Source organism: Rutidosis leptorrhynchoides, chromosome 9, assembly GCF_046630445.1.
Source record: "Rutidosis leptorrhynchoides isolate AG116_Rl617_1_P2 chromosome 9, CSIRO_AGI_Rlap_v1, whole genome shotgun sequence".
NCBI classification, from domain to species: Eukaryota; Viridiplantae; Streptophyta; class Magnoliopsida; order Asterales; family Asteraceae; genus Rutidosis; species Rutidosis leptorrhynchoides.
Window position 1 is genome coordinate 238149953 of NC_092341.1, and position 11427 is coordinate 238161379.

The 11427-nt window shown below is 30.4% G+C and overlaps 2 protein-coding genes across 2 annotated transcripts; one reads left to right on the forward strand and one right to left on the reverse strand.

Annotated features, from left to right (window-relative positions):
* The first annotated feature begins 1538 nt into the window (after nt 1–1538).
* Nucleotides 1539–7837, forward strand: LOC139866188 (serine/threonine-protein kinase 54-like). The gene is made up of 6 exons (XM_071854340.1): nt 1539–2068; nt 5674–5795; nt 6026–6222; nt 6565–6739; nt 6848–6982; nt 7430–7837. Exons 1-6 carry the CDS (start codon nt 1639–1641, stop codon nt 7637–7639), a joined length of 1269 nt encoding a protein of 422 aa, XP_071710441.1. The 5' UTR covers nt 1539–1638; the 3' UTR covers nt 7640–7837.
* An 885-nt stretch (nt 7838–8722) lies between these two features.
* On the reverse strand, nt 8723–10941 carry LOC139868610 (bidirectional sugar transporter SWEET4-like). Its single transcript, XM_071856944.1, has 7 exons — nt 10896–10941; nt 9996–10032; nt 9637–9853; nt 9367–9528; nt 9152–9271; nt 8919–9041; nt 8723–8836 (listed from the first exon to the last, which is right to left on the reverse strand). The coding sequence occupies exons 1-7, from the start codon at nt 10939–10941 to the stop codon at nt 8723–8725; spliced, it is 819 nt and encodes a 272-aa protein (XP_071713045.1).
* Nucleotides 10942–11427: the final 486 nt, after the last annotated feature.

Below are 11427 nucleotides of genomic sequence, written 5' to 3' on the forward strand. Positions count from 1 at the left end.
AAATAGTTTAGGTATTCTCACGCAAATCTCAACAAACCATAGGTACCAACGGCGTTATTTTTCATTTTACTTTTTATAATCAATCATTAATTGCTTTTTAAAATGTTAAATTAACCGACCGCTAACTGATCAAAATCACTTCGTTGTGGAGTATTTTTTTACTATTTTTTCACTTTTTTTTTTCATTTCATATTTTTCATTCATTTTTAAATGTTTAATTAACCGACTGTTAACTGTTTTTAAATGTTGTATTAACCAAGTTAACCGGCCAAAGACCCAAAATCACCCCGCAGCGCAGCGCGGATATTTTCTTCTCATTTATCTATATATCTAAAAGACAAAGCCAAAATGAATAGTAAACTATAAAATTCACAAACTTACAACAAACTTTTTATTCTATACAATTCAACCACAACCTTTATAATACTTACCTTCTTTTATAAACTTATCACAAACTTTTCGCATTTAATAATATAACCATAAAACTTCTCATTTTTTATAAATCGATCATATAATTTAGTTTTACCATCTAATAACTATTCACCATGAATACTAAACTATAAAATTCACAAACTTACAACAAACTTTTTATTCTATACAATTCAACCACAACCTTTATAATACTTACCTTCTTTTATAAACTTATCACAAACTTTTCGCATTTAATAATATAACCATAAAACTTCTCATTTTTTATAAATCGATCATATAATTTAGTTTTACCATCTAATAACTATTCACCATCATCATTACTATTATTTTTAATTTTATTATTATTATTATTATTATTATTATTATTATTATTATTATTATTATTATTATTATTATTATTATTAAATCAATCACATACTTTTTCACTTTATTATTGTTTTACTATTTTTCTTATTACAAATTAACTACATAACTCATTTTTAATAACCGTTTTATTATATATATATATATATATATATATATATATATATATATATATATATATATATATATATATATATATATATATATATTATATATATATATATATATATATACACACACACACACACGTATATATTATATAAATAGTTTTTCCTATTTTATTAAATAGTTTGTACCAATCGTTGATGTACGTCTCACTTTATTGATTGACATTTGGGTCTTTTCTCTCGATAAAACGAAAACTAAAACAATAAATGATGAATAATTATTTTCACGCTTATTACAAATCAATCGCATAACTATTTTGGGTCCTTCCTCGACAAAACAAAAAAGATGATAAATAGTTACTTTCTCAATAATTAGCTATGTAATTAATGTTAATCAAAATTGAATAACCGGTGCAAAATCAGGTCGCCTAACTAGTTATATTCAATTCTTTGTTTTTTCAAAAAATAAAAAATAAAAAAATAAATGTTATTTTATAGATTAATAGATATTTTTGTATATGTGGCTCCAACATGGTCTAACCAAATTTGTACAAATGTCCCATCCTATCAATGTGCATGCATATGCGTTACCTTTCTATCATATATTTCAGGTAAAAAAAAAAAAAAAGAGCCAACTGCAAACAAGAAAGTAGTTGCTCTTAATAAACCCTTTAATTGTCACAAAAATTAATTTATGCATCATTTGCCTAACAACTAGTATCCCTCAAGAACAGAAATGGAGAGAAACGATCATATCAAAAACGGATTCCTTAGAGCGGATCAGATCGATCTCAAGAGCTTAGACGAACAGCTGCAAAGGCATCTCAACACATCCAATACTTCTACTAGACGAGCAAGAAGTTTCGATAAGAACACTACACACACCAACATCAATCTTAGCATTAATAGCGGCTTCAACTTCAATAATAATCATTTGTATGATCACCAAAAACCAAATGATGATCGTGAACAAAATGAACATGGAGTTGGAGGACATCAAGGGAGTATTCATAACATGATTCCAAGGCTGAGGATTGATACAAATGTTAACAGACAGAGGCAAGATTGGGAGATTGATCCTTCTAAACTCGTTATAAAATCTGTTATAGCTCGTGGCTCATTTGGTACCGTTCATCGGGGTGTTTATGATGGCCTTGATGTTGCAGGTATGATATATCGATGTTTAGATTATGACTTGTTTTACTATTATCTAATACTCCGTAAGTAATAGCTAATTTATCTAGATTTTAATGCATTGTTTTATTTTAAAAATGTGTATTGATCAGTAGTTAGTTAAGAAAATGTATACTGTATAGTAGTATTCTTGCCGAATTTTTAACTATCGCTTTAAAAAACGATTTCTGGGGCTTAGTTTCACACTTAAATTAAATCAGCTAATTATACTATATTTACCTCATCGATCACCCGTTGTAAATTGTTCATGATTTTTTGTCATTATTAATTGTAAAAGTATCTTCAACTATACAAGTATCTGAGGACTGTTTTTGGTTATTTTCTTTGGTCATCCGCTAGATATGCTAGCGAGGTTTGAACTTCAGACTTCTTGTTAGGATATAAGGACCTCAACAACTAGACTATGTTAATGTTCTTACAGATATACCAATGAGGTTTTCCTTTTCATGTACTCAAGGAGAGCGAGAATTTTTACTTTGATGTAGTTTAATCGAGTTATCTTGTGACATTTTTGATATTTTTTTTAATTATGTAAAGTTTGAATATGAGAACTCAAGACGCCAAGCAATAACTATTTTGTAGTTTAAAATATCATTAGCAAGAGTGAACATGTGTTTTAATTAAATAAATATTAATATTAATATAGTTATGATAAGGAGGCTTTTACTAAAAGGCCGCCAAGTCACGAGATGAACCTGATCTACGGTTGCATCATGCTCCCTGATCTAACTTTAAAGAGATATTGATAAAGGTAACCTTTTTAATTCTATTATTATTGTCAATCTACTAATATGTTTGTGTGACACGTGAAATATATGTGATGGAGAATTAAAGGTGTAGGCTTTTCTTTTCTCTTCCAACTAAATGGGTTGATGATGTTAATAATTAATGTGCATGATAATGATGATTAGGGTTTTTCTAACCTTAACTTTTAGAACATCTTTAACGTAACGCTATAGTTCAACATCACTCTCATCACGCCACCATTAGGGCGTTCAACATCACATTCATCACGCCACCATTACGGCGTGATGGAGAAAATATATGTTGGCGTTATAGACTCCATCAATGGAAGATTTTTAATGTGCGAGAAAGATCCAACTAATCAAAAAAATATTAATTTAATTAACTTAAAAAATACTCTCTCCGTCTCATGACAAGTGTCCACTTACTTTTCGCACACAGTTTTAGAAAATTCCACTAACTTCATTCTCCATCAATCAGAAATCTTCCCTCTCCAGAATAACCTCTTCTCATTGGTTGAAATACAGTGGACACTATAAATGGGACATCCCAAAATAGAAATGTGAATACTTGTCGTGGGACGGAGGTAGTAATAGAATAACCAAAAAGAGGTGTGACGTACCCAATCACACTCCATCACCACTTTAAACATTTTTTTTATCACATTTGTCATATAACCACTATATGTCTATAACCACAAATACACATCATCATATTCCATCACATCATTAGTCCATCGCCATTAAAAATGGTCTTAGGGTTTAGGGGTGTACTTAACAAACTTTTATATGAATAGTGAATGGTTCATTAAATTTGTAGATGAGTTAATTATAAAATTAATGGATAGTAATTACATGATACAACAAAATAATGCATGTTAAGAAATTTGTAAAGATAACTTAACCCTTATGACTACCTTTCCAAAAAAAAAAAAAAAAAAAAAATGGAAAAATCATTTTAATATTAAAAATTAATAACTAACAAATGGTTAAATGATTCTACATAAAACAAAACAAATAAGAGCATACTTAACATCCAAACGAATATAAGAAGCTTAGCAGTTATCCACATCTCAATGTTTTATAGCAAAAAGACCTTTCATCACTTACTAATTAGGAAATTGTGACGTGGTCCAGCGGTTGGTGGCATGCCTCCTTTAGGAGAGGTTAGGAGCTCGACTCCCGTTGGCTATATATTAATTCACATTTTCATCTCTGTTATGAAGTTCCACCCATGACACTTTTCCCACATCGCGTTGGGGGTAAAAGGGAGGAGGTTTTACCGTCCATGCCCCGTATAGAATTGGTGGGGGTTTCCTCCTGGGCACGCAGTTGGGGGCGGGTATAACTGTGTAGGAGATAACGCGTTGGTGGTTAAGTCCCCCTGCGTGATCCTAATAGCTGTCAAAAAAAAAACATTATTTTAATATATTTTGATTTCCTTAACAGAAACACTAAACAAATACAGAATAAATAATAATGTAATATTACATATTAATAATTAATAATAAAAATAAAAAAGCTAATTCAAGACAGAGTTGCCATAAAAAGCATTAGCAAACTATATAGGAGTAACTAGTGAAATGATCCGTGAAATCACGAGTTAGTTTAAACAAAACAATTTAATAACATGTTTTAGGTATTAACTGAATGTAAATGCTACGTTCATTTATTTTAATGACCCGTTCGGATAAGAAACTTGTCGTTGTTTTTACAAATATATAGAGACGTGTATTTTCGCATACATATGTAACGTAATTAATATCGTAAAGAGAATTCATATTTAAATATTAACAATATAATAATTATAATTATTGTGATAAAAATAAATTATAATAATAATAAAATTTGCTCAAAGTTGAGTATTTATATTTTTATTAATAATTATTAGTAATAATAAATGCCTTTAACAAAATTTTAGAAAATTAAAATACAATTATTATATAAAGGTTGTACAATATGGTTTAAAATTTATAAATGTGTTGGTGTTATGTTAAAGATTAGTATTTCCTTTTATAAAAGATTTCATATTATTTTTTTAGTTAAATTTAATATAAAATAATGACATTATCAGAGATGTTTTAAATTTTTTTTTATTTTGAATTATTTTTATGCTTAGAAAATATTTATTTAAGATATCATCATTTTAGAAATTTAATATTAACTATAGATAGATGCAATGATATGTAAACGCTTAAAAATTACTCGTATATTTCTAAATAACCAATAAACTAAAAGAACCCTTTTTGGCCCATTTTCAAATTAGTTTGGGCTTAGGATTTTAAACAAGTTTGTTCAATGTCCTTTCCTCTGGTTGTAATATTACGGAATACGGAATAAGAAGGGACCACGGTGACTCTCTGAGATGGCATTTTTTTTTGGACAGGAATCACCCGAGGGGGCAATTTAGAATAGTGTTTTTGGTTGTGCTCATCTATGTGAACTTTCTTCGTGTTCAATAAGGACATAAAAGTTCTTTTGGGTTCTCGGTTTTTGATTCATGTCTGTTGTAATCTTTAGAAAATGTATTTTATCGTATCATTTTCGTTTGTTTTATTTACTTCCGGTGTTGGTTAGGCGAGGCTCGGTATAGATAGTTCGTTGGTAGTCACTTTCTAGGTACGAACCTCGCCGGGTCCTCTTTGTACTTGTTGAATTGGTTTTCTTTTTAAAAAACGTTTTGTGTTTTTATAAAGTTCTCGTTATTTTAAAAAAAAAAAAAAAAAAAAAAAGGACTATGTGAACTTTCTTGTAGCTTTTTTTTTTTTTTTAACTTTTGTAGCTAGTTGAATAAATATACTGAATACTGATACTGATTGCTTATTTGTTTTCAGTAAAATTACTGGATTGGGGTGAGGAAGGGCACAGGACAGATGCTGAAATAGCTTCACTTAGAGCTGCTTTTACACAAGAAGTTGTTGTGTGGCACAAACTTGACCATCCTAATGTTACTAAGGTAACATAGGTTTTCATTCATTTTAACGTAAAACATGTTTTTGAATAAGGTTTTCACTATTCACACTAATTCAGGCAGAACCGCAACCACTAGGTGGTCAGATGTTGTTTGGCTCACATGAATTCAAATAATATGCATTTCCTGGCTTAACTTTCATATATTAGCAGTTTAAATGATTCGATTGTACTATGTTTTCTCATGTGTACATGTTTGCTGATTCTATTGGCCAGTTCATAGGGGCAACAATGGGCACATCAGAACTAAACATACAAGCAGATACTGGTCATTTTGGTGTGCCACGTAACTCCTGTTGCGTAGTTGTTGAATACCTTCCCGGTGGCGCTTTGAAATCTTTCCTTATTAAAAACCGAAGAAAAAAGTTGGCTTTTAAAGTTGTTATGCAGCTAGCACTTGATCTTGCAAGAGGGTACATATTTATCATCCCTTTTTTAACAGTTTGCTTTTATATATTCACAATGATGATTAGGCTTAGACGGGTGCGATTTTTGAGCAATTTACAAAAGTTGTACAAAAAATGGACGGATTAAATTATGTTTTTGAGGTATAATTTATTTGTCAAATATAAATAAAATTGATCAGCTAAAAAACAGATCAAGTTAATTGTCCACTAAAGATGTATTTATAATGTTTAGAGTCTCCTAAATGAGCAAATTTTTAAATTTAATACTATAAGCTATCTGATAATTAATATTTTTTATATAAATAAATAATAATGTGGATATAAGTGTTGGTTGAATTATAATTTCAGGTTGAATTATCTTCATACAAAGAAGATTGTCCACAGAGATGTGAAGACAGAAAATATGCTTTTAGACAAGACCAGAACCTTAAAGATTGCGGATTTTGGGGTTGCTCGTATAGAGGCATCGAACCCAAATGACATGACGGGTGAGACCGGAACCTTGGGTTACATGGCACCAGAGGTATTTCTTAACATGTGCATTTAAATATGGAATTTTCCTACTTAATTATAGATCAATCAATTTAACCATCATCTAATCCAATAAATTCTTCAATCAACATGGAGACAGGTTCTTAATGGCAGTGCATATAACAGGAAATGTGATGTTTATAGTTTTGGGATTTGTCTATGGGAGATATATTGTTGTGACATGCCTTATCCTGATCTTAGCTTTTCGGAAGTCACATCAGCTGTTGTCCGCCAGGTATATATTCAAGCTTTTGTTCGAGCGACAATGTCTGGACATATAATTGAGTCGAACTAAGAACTTGTGTCGTATAATTAGCAAATCAAGCATAGTTCTTATATACATCTTTCAACTTTTATGCTATTCAAGCTCAAATCTTTCATGCCTCCATATAAAAAGAATTAAGTTAAAGAGCTATCTGATTCACTTTAGCAGTTTAGTAACCAAGATTTTGTCTTATGTTATTAAAATTTTATTTTGCATAAAATCTAACAACTAAAACCAAATAAACGTGTGATTTCATATCAAACCAGTGTTGTCGATGGAAGCATTTATACGTTTTACATATAAACTTATGATTCTGATCGTTAAGAGTAGGGTGGTCAGAAACCGTCGGGGTAACCCGGTTAGACTGAGTACATCGTTTTTGTTATAGAATAATCAACATTTGATGTGAAAATACAGAATTTGAGGCCAGAGATACCACGTTGCTGCCCGAATTCGCTTGCAACAGTTATGAAAAGATGTTGGGATGCAAACCCTGACAAGAGGCCGGAGATGGACGAGGTCGTTGCAATGTTGGAGACTATTGACACTTCCAAAGGTGGGGGGATGATACCAGGAGATCAGCAGCATCATGGATGTTTTTGCTTCAACCGAACCAGAGGACCATAAAAAACGCTTCACGTTCTGTCTCTCAAATAGGCTAAACATAACAATAACTGTGCACCTGATCAACCCTGTTTAATGTTTGTATAGTACCATCAGATATAGATACATAGATATGTATACTTACTACTTGAATGTTTAAAGATTGGAATGCTTTGTACTTGATTATAATTAGTTTAACTGGTATGTTTCTGTTTCTTTCTATGTTAAGTATTTCTGTTTCTTTCTATGTTAAGTATTACTGTTAATCAACCTTTTTAGTACTCGTATTAAATTAAAGATTTTTCTAACGAGATCCCCAAGGTTGTCGTTAAGACGCTTTAAGATGTTGTACATGGCAGTTACTAGTCACTTTCTTAATGACGGTTATCAAATGTACAATAAAGTAAAGCGTAACGACGGCCCTTGTTAGCAAAATCAATCCATTAACTAATGAAACTAAATACTTAAATTAAGTCACAAACTTGCATTGATACGAACCATATTTATAGGTGAGTGTGTTACTAACATCAAATTGATAAAAAACAACTTTACAATTCAATACTTCTATAATTACATATAAGTTCAACACCAAGCAGGGTGTTTCGCTTAATCTTTCTAAAAAAGCTTGTGCTTTTTAACAAGGGGATGATTCTCACACACACTTTTTTGATCCTCACACACCAATTTAAAAAAATGGAGTATTATTAGAAGAGTAAAAGGTTAAAATAGGTGTGTGAGGATCAAAAAAGGGTGTGTTAGAATCATCCCATTTTAACAAAAGCATCTTTTTAGCCAAATAAGTTCCAGAGCACAGTTAATAAAGATAATAAGTTGTCTAAACAAGTAACTCAAACATCGAGAAGTAAACATTACTACATTAAATCTGGTAGTAACGCATAAAACTGAAACTATGTTTATGTGATATATAGTTCCAAAGAGGTTAAATAACAAATGGAACTATACATGAGCAAGTTAAGCACTACAAAATAAGATCAACAAGGATAGATGAGCTAACATTCCTTGAAGAAAGTTAATACCAACCACTCTGTAAATAGTATAAGGAGCAATTGATAAAGAGCTAAGATTTTTTATAAAAGAAAAAAAAAACTAACAATAATCGAATTCCATGTTCAAAAACCATTTACCAAAATCAACTTCAAAAAGACAGAATCTCAAACCTAAGAATTCTAAAAAAAGCAAGCTACTCATACGATGAAACTCCTAAAATTCCAAAAGTTATTTACATTTTACCAAAAGAGTAAGTAGTAGGTTCCTCAAGAACAAAATGCAAAATCTCCTATACGTTTTCGAGCTGTACTTCAGCAGTAGGTGGCACACTTTTGCTCTTCTTTGGAGTTGATCCACAGAAACATCCATATAGAACAAGCTGTGCAAACCCAAGAACTGCCCCTGTGCCATTAGCAATCTGCAATGAAAAACAAATTAGTATTTATTTTATTAACCTACATAATTATACATAGGAAAACACTAATCACATGCTATTAGTCAATGATTAAACAGCAAAGATGTTTTTACCAGAATAAAGAGATCGAATTTCAGAAGAGCATACGCAGTCCAGCAGCAACCATTCAAGAAAGCAGCCAATGAAAGTGGGAATGGCATGAATTCAACACTCTTAGTTTTGATCACTTTCCACTAACAATTATAAATAAAAAACAATTAATAAATAAATTATATATTATATAAATAAGTTTAAATCATGTGATTAGTGAGAAATATAAGACACCTACCATGATAGTAAGAGGAGAACCATACATGATTATACCAAAAACCACACAAAAGATACCCACAAAATTAGATCTAGACGTATGGGTATGATATTTTCCCAAATCAACACCAGCAATTGCACCAAGGGCCAGAAGCTCAACAAGTAACCATATGCCAATCTTCTTCTGTATATAGGCAACACACCAAGAATATATACATCAGACGTAAGTACATACCAACCAGAGAATGAAAAAACTAAATAAGATAAACAACAATGGTGCAAAATTACATACCCTGTGTTTAGTTTTACCATGTATGAGGAAGCTACTAAGATAGATAAGCTCCAACAGTAAACCAATAGCATTAATGGTGATAACTAAGGTACTGTTTGGATGATTAATTGGTAAACCATAAAAGATCCATAGCAAGCAGTTCATGACACAGGCTATATAAGGATCAGGTGAAAACTCTTCTACATCTTTTTTGGCAAAAATCCCCCAAATCGTAGGCCTACATGTGTATAAGTAGTTTGATTAAACAGAATTTATTATCGTATTCGTATTTATTTATTTAAAAATTAAATGCAGAACAAACTACACATTCACATACATAATGCAAACTTGCAAAGAAACAAATAGGATCAGAAACTTACGCAGGTGAGATGAAAAGCACAAAAGAAATCACATTCCCTGCAGATAAACAGATTGTGCAAAAGGAATTAGTTCTACAATTGAATTGAAAGGAGCAACAGAACAATATAAAACTGAAATCAAATTCTTTGGAAAATATATATAAGAACCTGAAATAATACGTCAGATCAAATTAATCATATCACTAACAGTCAATCAATTAACTAAATCTATTTCAAAACTTTAAAGATCTTCATTGTACCATCAATCTGTAGATATCTTAAACTATCCCCAACCAAATGCAACCTAAATAGACTAATCAGAATCACAGCAATCAACTAGCTAATAACAAATCACAATTTTCAAACACCTCCTCTGATTAATTTACAAAATAGCCAAAACTAACCCTAACTAAATCATAATTTTCAAACACCTCCTCTGATTAATTTACAAAATAGCCAAAACTAACCCTAACTAAACTATAAGATCAAACATACATCAATAATTCACAAAAAATCAGGTTATTATCTCTCCAACTTGTAGTCATTAAGCAATCAAATCACATTAAAACTAAACTGTTTAGCTCTCGAAATTTCAAATAACAGCAACTTTACACAACTTATGACAAAAATAAGTAATCGACTTACATCAAAATCCATCAGTTTAACAAATAACAAACATTCAACATCTAAATCTAATTTTGATTTCATAAGCAAATTCCGTACAGCAACATGTGCACAATAACAACAGTACATTCAATAGCTCAAAATCACAATCAAGACGATATAAACAAATATGTATCATAAATTGATACATAACAGCATGTAGAAAGCTCAAATATGCAATTAGCGAATGAATTCAACGTGAAAACAACGAGCGAGCGAATAATCAAAATTATTGCAACAAATGCGATAAAAGTATACCTATGATTCCAACGATAGTACGAATCTGCATGTTATTCATCGTCATCTTTGAAATCGGAACTCAGAATTAAGAATCAGAAGAACGAGAACGATAGATATAAGTTGGTGTATGTATGGAATAACCGCAACATGAAAGGGTGATGATGTGTATATATATAGTTGTATGTATGTATTTGTATATGTATAGGAGAGTGATTGTAAGCCTATCCGTATCCTATTTTTCGCTTTTTAGTCACCTAAAAATAGTCGGATGGATTACTCACCTTTTACTCTTCTAATCTATCTGATCTAAATCTAAATTTTTAAATTTTTAAAATTTAATGTTTATTTATCGAATTACTTATTATAATTATTATTAATTTTATATTTATATTTATTATCCTAACATTATTATTACGTTATTAAGTATATCTATCTATCTATATATTCTTGTTATCTACTCCGTAATTTTTAAAATTTCATTTGTTTTATGATTACAAATGCGATAGTTGTGATACATAACCGTATCCTTATCTATTTTTGATTAAGTCAC

What these genes read in the sequence shown, in the direction of transcription:
- LOC139868610 (XM_071856944.1), bottom strand. Translation starts at nt 10,941, where the DNA reads ATGACGATGAATAACATGCAGATTCGTACTATCGTTGGAATCATAG. An exon ending in GTGCTTTTCATCTCACCTGC is followed by an intron (nt 9,854 to 9,995) that starts GTAAGTTTCTGA and finishes ATACACATGTAG; the next exon opens with GCCTACGATTTGGGGGATTT. An exon ending in CTGAAGTACAGCTCGAAAAC is followed by an intron (nt 8,837 to 8,918) that starts GTATAGGAGATT and finishes TTGGAATTTTAG; the next exon opens with GAGTTTCATCGTATGAGTAG.
- LOC139866188 (XM_071854340.1), top strand. Translation starts at nt 1,639, where the DNA reads ATGGAGAGAAACGATCATATCAAAAACGGATTCCTTAGAGCGGATCAG. An exon ending in GCACTTGATCTTGCAAGAGG is followed by an intron (nt 6,223 to 6,564) that starts GTACATATTTAT and finishes TTATAATTTCAG; the next exon opens with GTTGAATTATCTTCATACAA. An exon ending in CATCAGCTGTTGTCCGCCAG is followed by an intron (nt 6,983 to 7,429) that starts GTATATATTCAA and finishes GTGAAAATACAG; the next exon opens with AATTTGAGGCCAGAGATACC.